This window comes from Tachysurus fulvidraco, chromosome 8, assembly GCF_022655615.1.
Source record: "Tachysurus fulvidraco isolate hzauxx_2018 chromosome 8, HZAU_PFXX_2.0, whole genome shotgun sequence".
Lineage (NCBI taxonomy): Eukaryota > Metazoa > Chordata > Actinopteri > Siluriformes > Bagridae > Tachysurus > Tachysurus fulvidraco.
This window is the reverse complement of record NC_062525.1, coordinates 15,731,534-15,745,296: the sequence shown is the minus strand read 5'-3', so window position 1 is coordinate 15,745,296 and position 13,763 is coordinate 15,731,534. Positions and strand designations below refer to the sequence as shown.

Genomic DNA, 13,763 nt, shown 5'->3' with positions numbered 1-13,763 from the left:
TTTGCAGAATTGCTTTATTTAGCCACAAGGGAAGGATGTTGACTGTTAAAAATACTGTAACGTTATAGAAGAAAACAGAATTCATGGTTCCACCTACTATATTTGATGCCAATTCACCCTGAAACAGGAAAGCATCCTAACATGGTAGGTACAGGGCTGTCACGCATTGAGAGTGACAGTCACGCATTTTGGTCTTTTGTCACGCTCTCCCGCCACACATTATATTTCTCACGCAGAAAAACTTACTATCTATCATATATTTAATATGCCGCAGTGCCCAAAATGTATCTGTCCGCACCACTGTCTCGGTGGAACTGTGAGCATCACTTTGAGCACATAGTAAGTCATGATCTCCTGTACAAATTCACAACTTATTTGACACAAACAATGACATTTTGACTGCTATTAGAAAATATTTCCCAGATAATCAGCATAAGTTTTTCACGAGTGTCTGTAATTTAACAGTTTTATAGCCTGTTCACTGACAACACCTGCTCAGAAGTGTTCAGAACTACTCTCCTAGTTTAGGCCATTGGTTCTCTGGGGCCCTGAGATGGTGCCAGAAAACATCTGATTAATAGAGGCCCCTGGTTCCTTTTTTTGAAGGTGACTGGATTGAACCAATTTGGGAGGCTATCAAAGATCACAGCCTTGGTTTTAGTGCTTCCACATTCTAATGCTGATGCCCAGAGAGTATTTTCGATGGTCAGTTTGAACAAAACCTCAACATGAAACAGCTTGTCTCTGGACGGGACATTGTTCTCAATCATGACCCTAAAAATGGCTGGGCTTGAGCCGAACTGTTATAAATGGGAGCCAACATTACAAATGATAAAGGAGTCCAAAAAGGCAACAAACACTTACAATAAACAACACCAATCATAATCTCTCTCTCTCTCTCTCTCTCTCTCTCTCTCTCTCTCTCTCTCTCTCTCTCTCTCTCTCTCTCTCTCTCTCTCTCTCACACACACACACACACACACACACACACACACACACACACACACACACACACACACACACACACACACACACACACAAATGAATGGAAATGGACTAAATACTTAGTGATCCAAGCACCCCCCCCCTTTTGTGTGTACTTGGAAATGTCACCATTGCCTGTCTTCAAAACTTGAGAGCCCTGTAGTTATGAACTTCTTATTGTGGAACAAGTCAAGTCAAGAAGCTTTAATTGACTGCTTTAGCTTGATACCGGTTCCATAATGTTCCACTTTCAAGTGTTTTTCAAGTGTAATCAGATGTAAGCAGATGTGTTTGTATCCTCTTTAGCATTGATTGCACATTGGATCATTGATACAGCCCATTCTGTAAAATGACCTAAACTCGTTGTTGACCAATTTATATTTACATATAAGCAGACCAGCTGTTACTCTGTATAGATTTGTTTTAGATTTATGTCCTTAAATTTATTTATTTGTTTATTTTCATGGGAATGAATTCATATAAATGGGACTTTTATTGAATACGGACGCGTGGCCGCTGTTGCTAAGCGCCACCGGAAGTAGCAGAATGTTTACACGTTTTTGTTCTTTTGAAAACGGGCTGAATAAAACAAGTAGGTCGGTTTTGTGTATTAGTGTATTAACAGACTCGCACATCGCTTTCTGCTTGTAACTAGCTTTGGAGATAATGTTTAAAACGTGTGTCTGGCGTTTCATAGCCTAAAGAAAAGGGTTATTATACAGATGTTTCTGTACCTGTTCATTACAGTATTAATATCAGCGCATCTCTGGTAAGTTATACACCTGAATATTGTTTAAACGTCTTTATAAACTTTGTAGATCCCCTGTTGAAAATCTTTGCTTATTTTGCTTTAGTTAAAAATGCCTCTTTTTGGCAACACATTCAGTCCCAAGAAGACGCCACCCAGAAAATCAGCATCTCTCTCTAACCTTCGTACAGTAAGACATCATTACAGTGACTATAATAAAGTTTTCATAATGCTTCAGAGATTACTAATAATAATAATAATAATAATAATCATATGTAACGTAATAATATTAATGTAATAAGTTTATTTTATTTATAGTAATAATAGAGCGGACAAAAGTCCATTAATTACTCAATAGATTAATTAATTACTCAATAAATTTATATAGTACATAAAGGTTTGCATTTGTTTTCTGACAGTTAGATCGATCCACACGGGAGATTGAGTTAGGCCTGGAATATGGAGCCCCTGTAATGAATATTGGAGGACAGAGCTTGAAATTTGAAGACGGGCAGTGGATTACAGGTAAGACGGTTCCCCTGATTAAAATCCCTCCTATGTTATTTACTTTATTGGTGGTGCGTTTAAAGTTTGCACTTTGTTACAGAGTCAGGAGCTAATGCATCCAGCAAGGAGGTGCAGAAATTGAAGAAGAGGAATCTGCAATTAGAAGAAGAAAACACCCTTCTAAAACTTAAGATTGAACTTCTGTTAGATATGGTGAGTTTACTCTTCCACTTACAGGTACAAATTATTCTCAATACATGTTATTAATATAACTCCTATATGCAATTTCCTCAAGAATGTAATGATTAAAAAAATAGGAGGAAGAGGAAGAGAACCCTTGTGCCTGAAGATTTCCAAATACAAACAGCTGTTGAAATCTCAAACAATGAACTTAATCTCTTTCCCGTTATAGCTTTTTACTGAATTGCCTCCAAAACAGACAAAAAAACAAAGTGGAGCCACTGGATAAATTGGATTGTTTACTGACGTCACTTGCCATGTAATGTAAAGTTTAAATTTACAAAAATGCTGGCAGTAGAAATTGGCATAAGCTGTTGGGTGCCAATTTAGATATTTGCCAATTTAGAAATTATCATTGTAGTTCAGAAGTGCAATCTACCAGATGTGCAAATACTTGTACATTGTGTATATTCAACAGTAAATAAATAATTAGTTTGTTATGGATAATTAATAATGTATTTACAGAAACAAAGATTTTTACAATATATATATACAGTATATGCTATGACTCTGTAAATGTATAGATATAACAGAGAAAATACCGTATAGTACAGAGCTGCAGGATAATTACAGGCAATAAACCATCAGTGGCTTAAGGGAATAGGTTAGGTTTCAGCAGGATAAAGTCATCTATAGGAATGATCCATTTTGTACTTGAACGTTGTAAAAAGTTAGAAACAGATTATTATATCGCTCAAGATATTATTTTAATTTAAGATGAAAGCATGTATTTTCTGTTGTTATTCTGTAACATTATTATTTTTTATAACATATTGACTGTATCATCTTTTAGCTTTCAGAAACCACAGCTGAGTCACATCTAATGCAGAAAGAGTTAGACAACATGAAGAATCACTACAAACAAAAGAAGTGATGGGAAGCATGGATTTTAGATGATTGGGTTTTAATTATAAGACTTCAATTCTTGTGAACTTGTAAAATTGTGTATTAAAAACCAAGACTATTTCATGAAACTGTGCTATGATGTTTGTCTAAAACGTTTTTCCTTTCATCATTGTATAAACAATGAAATTATTTTCTTACTGAAGTAATTGTTTGCTGTGGATGTTTTTCAGTGCTAGGATAAACGGAAATAAAATATTAGAGTCTGACATTGGAGAACTGAAAGAAGTTATGGTAAAATATGAAAGAAGGATTACAAAAAGAGCCGAGAGCTAAGAGGCATATCAGAATAACAGCTATTACCATTACATAGCAACCAAAAAGCCAGAGTATGAGTAGTATACTGAAGTTTAAAATTGTGGTAAAATAATCTCTTTCCTGAGTACACTACTGTACTGTTTTATCAGCTTTTAAGAAAAGCAGATTACTGGGGTTGTGTGTGTTCTAAAATGTGCACACAGATTTGTGGGGATTGTTGTATGTGGTATGAAGCACGTACAGTACTGGTGAAAAGATTGCTTTTTTTAAAGGATTTGTATTGCATTAGTTCTAAAAATGAATACAATGTTGTCATGTTGTATTTGAGGAAATGTTATTTTTAATTGCTTCTTGCATGACAGGCAGACTGTAACCATACTGTACATCACTGCAGCCAGGAACAGCTAACTAGCTTGTTATCTAGATTAAATTTATTATCAGTAGAAACAAATAAACAGAGATTGTTCTTTTCTGTGGTTATAAGTAGGCTGATTTATAGAATTCAAGAGAAGGGAAGCTGTTTGTGCAACAGTTTTTACCTTTAGTTACATTAGCAATTATTAGCAATGACATGTATGTAATTAAACAGGTTGTACATCTCTTTATATTTGTTCATTTGTGTTGTGTGTGTGTGTTTTTTTGTTGTTTTCTAACTATATTTCAATACAATTTTATATCACTTAGTCACTTGGCAGCACCCAGAATCTTGGGTATTAGACGACATGAAGAAGCTTGATTTTAAAGAGGGGTCCAATAAGAGGCTGGGAAACAGTTGTACAGTAACATTTGATACGTTTGCTAAGAATCTGAGGACTCTGATGTTATTTTGTGAATTCAGTTGCGTCTATTGCATAATACACGATAAATACAATGTGATAACACTCATTGTACTCGGCTTACATGATTTAAAAAAATATATACATTTAAGACATTTTAAATTTATTCATTTGTCTTGTCAGAATTTACAAACAAGTTTTATGTATGTGGACTTGTTTTCCCCCTTATAATTATTTCAGTTAATGGATTTAAATGTTCTTTGACTAAATAGTTTATAGGTTATATTTTTAGGAAAACATTGCACAGATTAAGACTTTCAGATTAAGTATTTCCTAATAGAGCTCACTCCTGTGCACCATGTCCAATAATTATGAGCTTTATAAGGAATTAGAAATGATTAAATGGGACGTACAAGGAACACAGGAGCATGGGGTTTATTTGGCCGCTTTTCTCAGACTGGAATCATAAAAGAAGAGTCCTAGGAGTGACATAGTGGACTGGACTAAATATGAAAAACCGTTAAGTAAACATTTAACCATTAAGTAAAGAAACATTGCTGTGAAATGAACACAGGTAAAGAAAATATGTTCCTTCTTATTCTTTTATCTGGAATTCTTCCATGTGTGGGAACGGTGGAGCTGAAATAGTTGTCACATCATCAGCAGTTTTCTGGAAGGTTACTTCTTCTCAGAGTGCTAGTAAAGTAAGAAGGTTTCCTTTTCCTTATGCAAAAATATGTTTTACTATTTTTGTCAGCCTGAAGTTTGTCCTTAACCTCCTGAGACCCGTATGCTACTATTGTGTACATTACAATTTCTACTGACTGTTTCTCTTAATTCATAGCTGATAACTATAAATTTAATCAGTGTTTTCAAGGAAGCAGTTTCGCAAAAGAATTATACCTAACAGTCCTCATATAAGGTTGGTACAATAAATATATATAGACAATGAAGTTGTGAGAAAATGTTATGTCCTCATCATATGAGGACATTCGGGTCTCAAGAGGTTAAAGCTAAATAATTTGTTTATACAGCTTATTGCTTATTTTAGCTTTGAGTTTTGTTTTAATTTGGGGAATCATATAAATGATCTTGACTATATGGAGAAATGGAAACACAGACGAGAGATTGATAAATGATTTCAGAGTTTTGTTAGAAGTTTATTCACTGTTACAGCTGTAACATGATTAAACTGATTCAAATGTAATCTAAATGAATTAAATTTTTACATAAAAATAGCAATAGCACATACTATAAGTTCAGTACTAAAGATATCTGGTTATATGGACATTCATTCATAATCAGTTCCAATTCCTGTTTTTAAAACAACAAAATATAGAAATGGGTCCATTAAAGATTTATACATTCTCTGCAGGAATTACTTGACAGAACATGGGAAGCAGTGTGGTAGAGAGAAACAGAGTGGATCCTCCAGATGGAGGTTGGGGATGGGTGGTGCTGTTTGGTGGCTTCATTATCACTGGTTTCTCCTACGCTTTTCCTAAAGCCATAAGTGTGTACTTTAAAGAACTGATGCGAGATTTTGGCTGTGGCTACAGTGACACAGCTTGGATTTCCTCTATCATGCTTGCCATGCTTTATGGCTCAGGTAAGAAGCAAAGTTAAAACAAATAGTGCATTTCACATGGTTACTCTTGTATGCATAGATAAATCTTTAATTCTTTTTTCTAAACAGGTCCAGTTTCCAGCATCATGGTTAATAGGTTTGGGTGTCGCCCAGTAATGCTGATTGGGGGATTGTTAGCTTCAGTTGGTATGATTGGTGCATCTTTTACCACCAACATCATCCAACTTTACTTCACTGCTGGAGTCATTACAGGTGAGTAAATGGCGGCATGTGTTTTTTTTAAAGCTTTGGTATCCGTAACACAATTGTTGTAGATACTGTAGGTCAAAGTACCATATTGAGTGCATGATAGGGACATTTCCTTTTTTTGTAATTCTTCAAGAGTTTCACTTCATGTTACTTGAAGTCTTAAGTCATTATTTAGAACACATAATAAATAGATGTTTATAGTGATTCCAGTTTTATTTAGTCCAAAATTAGGTGACTGGAAAACCAATCACCTAATTGACATACCGATAGTATCTGAGAGACCCTGATGTTTATTCAACATTAAACTCTGTTTCCAATGTATAAAGATGTACTGATATAAGTTCGCCCTGCACTTTATTTTCCATAGGGCTTGGTCTTGCTCTGAATTTCCAGCCCTCACTTATTATGCTTGGGTGTTATTTTGACAAACGCAGACCTCTAGCCAATGGACTAGCAGCAGCTGGAAGCCCAGTCTTTCTCTCAGCTCTTTCTCCACTAGGACAAGTGCTACTGGATTGCTTTGGCTGGAGGGGAGGCTTCCTGATCATGGGAGGGCTGTTGCTTAACTGTTGCACCTGTGGTGCTGTTATGAGACCATTGGGATATAAAGATCAGAAGTCTGCAGCCAGGGAAGAATCAATTGCTCATGAGTTGAAAGAGATGCTCCCATCAAAGCCTGGTCAAGAAGAGAATGATCTGGAGAAGGCTCAGTATGAAAACCCCAAGAGAAAGAAACTCCTTGACTTTAATGTACTTTGTGACAAAGGACTTATAATTTACATAGTAGCCAAATTTGTAGTTGTGCTTGGTTTGTTTGTCCCTACAATTCTCTTAGTAAACTATGCTAAAGATCAAGGCGTTCCTGATCAGGAAGCTGCCTTCCTCCTCTCCATTATTGGATTTGTTGACATCTTTGCTCGACCAACATGTGGCCTAGTGGCAGGACTAAAGTGCATACGAGCCAAAATGCCCTACTTTTTCAGCTTGGCCTTAATCCTAAATGGCCTTACAGATGTTTGCTCAGCAAGAAATACAGACTACATGGGTCTAGTGATCTTCTGTGTGTTCTTTGGCCTTTCTTATGGAATGGTGGGTGCACTCCAATTTGAAGTGCTGATGGGAATTGTGGGTACTAACAGTTTTCCCAGCGCCCTTGGTTTAGTTCTCCTAATAGAGGCAACAGCTGTGCTCATTGGACCTCCTTCTGCTGGTAAGTCATATTCCAGTAAAATATATATCTGATTTAAAATGTGTCACATATTAGAACACATCTCTGAAGAGAGTAAGCAGACTTATTCTTTTTAAGTTTTTTTTCTCTCTCTCTGTATACTTTTATTCAGGACGATTAGTGGATACTTACAAGAACTATGAGCTGATTTTCTACATGGCTGGAGGAGAGTTGATGGCCGCTGGCTTTTTTCTTGCCATTGCGTCTTACTGTTACATTAAGCTCCAGAAGAAAAAGGACACACCTGCCATTGAGGACAGCGATACTGAGGAAAACATTAATCATACTAATCACGAAGGCACCCATGCCATGGACAATAGTTAACCTTAATTGAAATAGAAAATAAACTTGACATAAGTTGATATTTACGTATAAATAATTTCGGTAGATCCAATTTTATATCAATGTCCTTTCACTTGAAGTGCACTTCATTTGACCAATAAATTATCTTTTGCAGCCCTACAAATAAGTCGAATTGTCCCTCGTATTTTAGATTACATGTTAGATTTCTGCTGTTCTTTGGCAATAAGAGAAGCAATAATATGCCAGCAGTTGGTTCTTGCATTCATAAAGCTCTCAGTGGATTTTGGAGAGTGACCATGGTTGTGATTTTATAAGCAACATTTCCACCTATTTATTTATTTATAAAATATTTATACATTTTAAAAAAAAGAAAACCCTTGACAGTAAATTATAGTAGTTTTTTTTTTTTTTTTTTACTTTTTGCCAGTAACATACAAGGCTTTAAGTACACTTTTATGTGATAAAATTATTGAAGTGTTCATACAGTATAAACAGATAAATGCTATTGACGGATTTAAAGAAATCTTATAAAGACACTTGGATCTAGCTCAATAAGCGGTATTATATATTTTTGAACACAAGCATATAATCTGGCAGATTTTATTTTTTACAGCAGTATAATTGTGCAGAAATTTAACACTGAGACAGCAAGAGAAATAAAGTAAAATAGCCAAGTGACCCAGAGAAAGGTCCAGATGCATGAATTTACTGACTAACTTTGGTGCTTCTTGTAGTTAATGGTTCTCGTGTTGATCAGATGGTCACCCGCTCCTCGGTACAGCAGGTGGCGGTATGCAGCAGTTTAAAACCCGTCATTATTAAAAACACAGAAGAAGGAAAACAGACGTCACACTCAGGAAGCGGCACAGAGAAGGTCCCGCACTCGAGGACCTCAATAAAGGCACAAAGATATATATATATTTTTAGAAATATAAAAAGAAACTGGTTTATACTTTTCGGTGAAGTCGTGGTCAGATTTTTATTCGTGTTTTGTCTTCGAAGGATTGTACGTTATTGTCACGATGCCGAGAGGAGGTAAGTGGACCTCATGTGTCTAGAGCATGTTAGCATGTTAGCTTGTTTGCTAACAGTGTTAGCTTCGTACGGACAAGAACCTAACGCGTAGATAAACAAAAGTAAACCCGCTGCTGCTTCAGCCGGTCACGTCTCAAAGGGAAACGTTATATTAAAATGGCCGGTCGTGTGAACACTGATTTATTAAACATTTAGAGATAACATGCTCCAAAACGAACAACGTCATGAAATGTTCAGGTTTTTTTTTTTTTTTTTTTTATAAAGCTCGTGTTTATTGTGTATTTTCTTCATTAGCCACATTTGTTTTATTGGACTATTTTAGGGAAAAAGGGCCACAAAGGTCGAAGTAAGCAGTTTAGCAACCCCGAGGAAATCGAGCGACAGATGAAGGCGCAGAGGGAGCTGGTAAATATCTCATGTTTGTTTTAGCGGCAGTCCAAACTGTCCGAAAGTTTTACTTTGGTGTCTTTAATCCTGTCGGTCTCTGATTGATAAACCGTGTGTTGGCAGGAGGAAAACGGTGATGTCGAGAAAGAGAGTGCATCAGATTCTGAGGAGGAAAGTAGCAGTGACGATGAAAAAGTAAGACCTGTGTGTGTGTGTGTGTCTGTCTGTGTGTGTGTGTCTGTCTGTGTGTGTGTGTCTGTCTGTGTGTGTGTGTCTGTCTGTGTGTGTGTGTCTGTCTGTGTGTGTGTGTGTCTGTCTGTGTGTGTGTGTGTCTGTCTGTGTGTGTGTGTGTCTGTCTGTGTGTGTGTGTGTCTGTCTGTGTGTGTGTGTCTGTCTGTGTGTGTGTGTCTGTCTGTGTGTGTGTGTCTGTCTGTGTGTGTGTGTCTGTCTGTGTGTGTGTGTCTGTCTGTGTGTGTGTGTCTGTCTGTGTGTGTGTGTCTGTCTGTGTGTGTGTGTCTGTCTGTGTGTGTGTGTCTGTCTGTGTGTGTGTGTCTGTCTGTGTGTGTGTGTCTGTCTGTGTGTGTGTGTCTGTCTGTGTGTGTGTGTCTGTCTGTGTGTGTGTGTCTGTCTGTGTGTGTGTGTCTGTCTGTGTGTGTGTGTGTCTGTCTGTCTGTGTGTCTGTCTGTGTGTGTGTGTGTGTGTCTGTCTGTGTGTCTGTCTGTGTGTGTGTGTGTGTCTGTCTGTGTGTGTGTGTGTCTGTGTGTGTGTGTGTCTGTGTGTGTGTGTCTGTCTGTGTGTGTGTGTCTGTCTGTGTGTGTGTGTCTGTCTGTGTGTGTGTGTCTGTCTGTGTGTGTGTGTGTCTGTCTGTGTGTGTGTGTGTCTGTCTGTGTGGGTGGGTGTCTGTCTGTGTGGGTGGGTGTCTGTCTGTGTGGGTGGGTGTCTGTCTGTGTGGGTGGGTGTCTGTCTGTGTGGGTGTGTGTGTGTGTCTGTCTGTGTGGGTGTGTGTGTGTGTCTGTCTGTGTGGGTGTGTGTGTGTGTCTGTCTGTGTGGGTGTGTGTGTGTGTCTGTCTGTGTGGGTGTGTGTGTGTGTCTGTCTGTGTGGGTGTGTGTGTGTGTCTGTCTGTGTGGGTGTGTGTGTGTGTGTGTGTGTGTCTGTCTGTGTGGGTGTGTGTGTCTGTCTGTGTGGGTGTGTGTGTCTGTCTGTGTGGGTGTGTGTGTGTGTGTGTGTCTGTCTGTGTGGGTGTGTGTGTGTGTGTGTGTCTGTCTGTGTGGGTGTGTGTGTGTGTGTGTGTCTGTCTGTGTGGGTGTGTGTGTGTGTGTGTGTCTGTCTGTGTGGGTGTGTGTGTGTGTGTGTGTGTGTCTGTCTGTGTGGGTGTGTGTGTGTGTGTGTGTGTCTGTCTGTGTGGGTGTGTGTGTGTGTGTGTGTGTCTGTCTGTGTGGGTGTGTGTGTGTGTGTCTGTCTGTGTGTGTGTGTGTGTGTGTCTGTCTGTCTCTGTGTGTGTGTGTGTGTCTGTCTCTGTGTGTGTGTGTGTGTCTGTCTCTGTGTGTGTGTGTGTCTGTCTCTGTGTGTGTGTGTGTGTCTGTCTCTGTGTGTGTGTGTGTCTGTCTCTGTGTGTGTGTGTCTGTCTCTGTGTGTGTGTGTCTGTCTCTGTGTGTGTGTCTGTCTCTGTGTGTGTGTGTGTGTGTGTGTGTCTGTGTGTGTGTGTGTGTGTGTGTGTGTGTGTCTGTCTGTCTCTGTGTGTGTGTGTGTCTGTCTGTCTCTGTGTGTGTGTGTGTCTGTCTGTCTCTGTGTGTGTGTGTGTCTGTCTGTCTCTGTGTGTGTGTGTGTCTGTCTGTCTCTGTGTGTGTGTGTGTCTGTCTGTCTCTGTGTGTGTGTGTGTCTGTCTGTCTCTGTGTGTGTGTGTGTCTGTCTGTCTCTGTGTGTGTGTGTGTCTGTCTGTCTCTGTGTGTGTGTGTGTGTCTGTCTGTCTGTGTCTATCGTATATGTATATGTATGTATACGTGTTTTGCTAACACATTTTCTCTTTCCCTAATTCTGTATGAAAGAGTCAAAGAAGGAATGGGGTACAAGGGTTAATTGAAATTGAGAATCCCAACCGTGTCTCCCAGAAGAGCAAAAAGGCTGCTGAGGTCGATGTTGAGGAACCGAGAGAGCTCACACGCAGAGAGAGGTAGTGCTGAACACCTGAGGATTCAGACTTGATTGCTTTTTCTGTTGTTTTAGCTAAATCTGGTCTGTTTCTAAACGTGCTGATTGCAGGGAGGAGATCGAGAAGCAGAAAGCTAAGGAGCGTTACATGAAACTGCATCTGGAAGGAAAGACTGATCAGGCCAGAGCAGACCTTGCAAGACTGGCTATTATTAAAAAACAGAGAGAAGATGCAGCAAAGAAGCGAGAGGAACTGAGGAAAGGTGAGTTTATCATGTTGGGTGAAATAATAATGTGCAGGATGTACATTAGACTCATTGCAATACAATGTCCATGTGCAAGCTACTTCATTTCTAAGTTATTTTAGTATACGTTTTATTCAGTGTGTTTTCTTTGGAAAACATGAAAAACCTTGTGTTCTGTTTTATAATCTGTTTCAGAAAAAGATGCACAGGAGGCCAAATCGAAACGTTAAAGCTCGTCCCCATCCTGAGGACTCTGTTAATGGGGGTGGGAGGGAAGGGACCAAATTAATTAGGGAAACAGCTCAGGGTGTGTCCAGACACTGTCCTTTTATCCTTCGCTGGCAGGGACAGGTAGTGATTTGGACATTAAGAGCCACATCACATAAAGTGGGGGTTAAAGACATGAATTCACTGCTTTGCTTATTGGTACCTAAAACAGGAAGCAATAAGCAACACCACAATCTCATGTCCTTTCCCCCCATACCTCTGATGTGTCCTGATCCTACAGCTGCAAGTTTACTCTTAAATTTGCTTTTTTGCTATGTTTTAATAAAGCTTTGGGTTGTTGGCCACGGTTGCATTCTTACTGACGTCACCTGGCATGCTACTAGAGGGTAGGATAGAGTAATGAATGGAGAAACACTAGCAAACTTGTAAAACATCGGCTCTTATTCTGACCTTATTGCTGTATGTTTTTTTTATTCTCTGTGGATAAGCTACACATATGCTTCCTATTTTTTACTTAACAAATGTTTTCCCTACTTATTTTTGCATGCTAGTTGCAAGATATATAAACGAATAAAAAATGCCAGTAATTGTATACCATTTAAACACAATTGATTTGTTCATTTTGAATGGACCTCAGCAGTATTAATATGCACACCTATTATGTATGCTTATAATCAGAAGTTTTTACTACCCCCTTTTATTCTGTTGTGATTTACATTTCTCTGTAAATGCCTTTTTCCTCATGACCAACTCATGAACATACCTCTTCTATATCAGGCCTTGCTCACACTGGGTTTTAACATCTGTCTAGTGTGGTGTGATCAGACATGGACCAATGGATCAGCATCTTGAATGCATTTCCAGTAACCACATGGCTATGACACAGTGGATTAGGTGGTGCTTTGTATTGAATTCACACTACAGATTGTATTGTCATATGCGTTTAAGTCATTTGAAGGATCTGATTTTAGCGCATGCTTAAAGACGCAGAGGAACATGTTTCCTCTTTTTCCTTATGCCTGCAACTTGTGATCAGATCACTCAGGGTGAATGTAAATACCATGTCAGAAAAGGGTCTTCTATGCTTCAGCTTTTTGGTGGGACTTGAATCGCCTTGATTATTAGGGGAAGCAATATTACAGTGATGCAAATTATGAAACATTCAGCTCAGTTTGAAAAGGAATATATTTACATATGTGTTTGAAAGATTTGTAAAGTGTTCTCCATGACTGAAATATTTACGTGCGTTATTGTTGGGGAGTAATTGGATGTGTATCTCAATTTGATTTTGTGGTTTAGAAATAAAAACATTAGTACAATCATTTGTTCTTGTTTTTATTAAAAAAAAAATACATTTCCACCTTATGCTGGAGTAGTTTAAAGTTTTGTGGCAATCAGTCCGATGCAAAGGTGTGATTAATAAACTTTATTGGCATTCATATCAGATTATTTGCTGTCGAGGATTTTTCACATCCACTTTCAGCTGAACCGAAATGGACCGTAGTCAACAGGATGAGATTAGGCTGTTTTTGCAGTCTGACATTATATTACAGGATGAAGCCCCTGACAGAGTCAGCAAAACACTCAAGAACTGCAATCAGTTGGCAAAAGACTCCTCAAAAAAGTGTTTCCATTGAAGCCACTAGGGGCTGCACTACTTCTCTGATACTAAAGTCATGAATTATCCATGTGAGTTCAGGCATTAAGTAGACTTCATGAAACTTTTTTACAACGTTTCCTGTGACTGTTTTGCTTCTGCTATACTTTTAGCCCTGTGGTAATGAATAAACGCCGCTTTAGAGAGGTCACGTGATCCTTGACTAGCCAGAGGAAACCAACAACCTCAAAATCCTCAGCCATTTCAGCGTCAACCAAAAATACATTGTGGTTGCTATGTCTTGTCTCTCACACATGCTGTTTCATTTTGTACTAATG

At 38.5% G+C, this 13,763-nt stretch overlaps 3 protein-coding genes across 4 annotated transcripts; all 3 read left to right on the top strand.

Annotated features, from left to right (window-relative positions):
- The first annotated feature begins 1,490 nt into the window (after nucleotides 1–1,490).
- On the top strand, nucleotides 1,491–4,247 carry cby1 (chibby homolog 1 (Drosophila)). Its single transcript, XM_027137514.2, has 5 exons — nucleotides 1,491–1,753; nucleotides 1,839–1,922; nucleotides 2,152–2,257; nucleotides 2,340–2,452; nucleotides 3,273–4,247. The coding sequence occupies exons 2-5, from the start codon at nucleotides 1,845–1,847 to the stop codon at nucleotides 3,351–3,353; spliced, it is 378 nt and encodes a 125-aa protein (XP_026993315.1). The 5' UTR covers nucleotides 1,491–1,753; nucleotides 1,839–1,844; the 3' UTR covers nucleotides 3,354–4,247.
- Nucleotides 4,248–4,837: 590 nt separating this feature from the next.
- On the top strand, nucleotides 4,838–7,930 carry slc16a8 (solute carrier family 16 member 8). Its single transcript, XM_027137740.2, has 5 exons — nucleotides 4,838–5,120; nucleotides 5,792–6,025; nucleotides 6,113–6,256; nucleotides 6,621–7,463; nucleotides 7,594–7,930. Exons 2-5 carry the CDS (start codon nucleotides 5,809–5,811, stop codon nucleotides 7,803–7,805), a joined length of 1,416 nt encoding a protein of 471 aa, XP_026993541.1. The 5' UTR covers nucleotides 4,838–5,120; nucleotides 5,792–5,808; the 3' UTR covers nucleotides 7,806–7,930.
- Nucleotides 7,931–8,596: 666 nt separating this feature from the next.
- pdap1a (pdgfa associated protein 1a) lies at nucleotides 8,597–13,147 on the top strand. Of its 2 annotated transcripts, XM_027137570.2 has the most exons (7): nucleotides 8,597–8,685; nucleotides 8,787–8,819; nucleotides 9,142–9,224; nucleotides 9,330–9,401; nucleotides 11,253–11,377; nucleotides 11,467–11,618; nucleotides 11,796–13,147. In XM_027137570.2, the coding sequence occupies exons 2-7, from the start codon at nucleotides 8,807–8,809 to the stop codon at nucleotides 11,828–11,830; spliced, it is 480 nt and encodes a 159-aa protein (XP_026993371.1). In that variant the 5' UTR covers nucleotides 8,597–8,685; nucleotides 8,787–8,806; the 3' UTR covers nucleotides 11,831–13,147. The 2 variants fall into 2 exon arrangements, with proteins under 2 accessions (XP_026993371.1, XP_047673054.1); XM_047817098.1 differs by having other exon boundaries at nucleotides 8,609–8,819.
- Nucleotides 13,148–13,763: the final 616 nt, after the last annotated feature.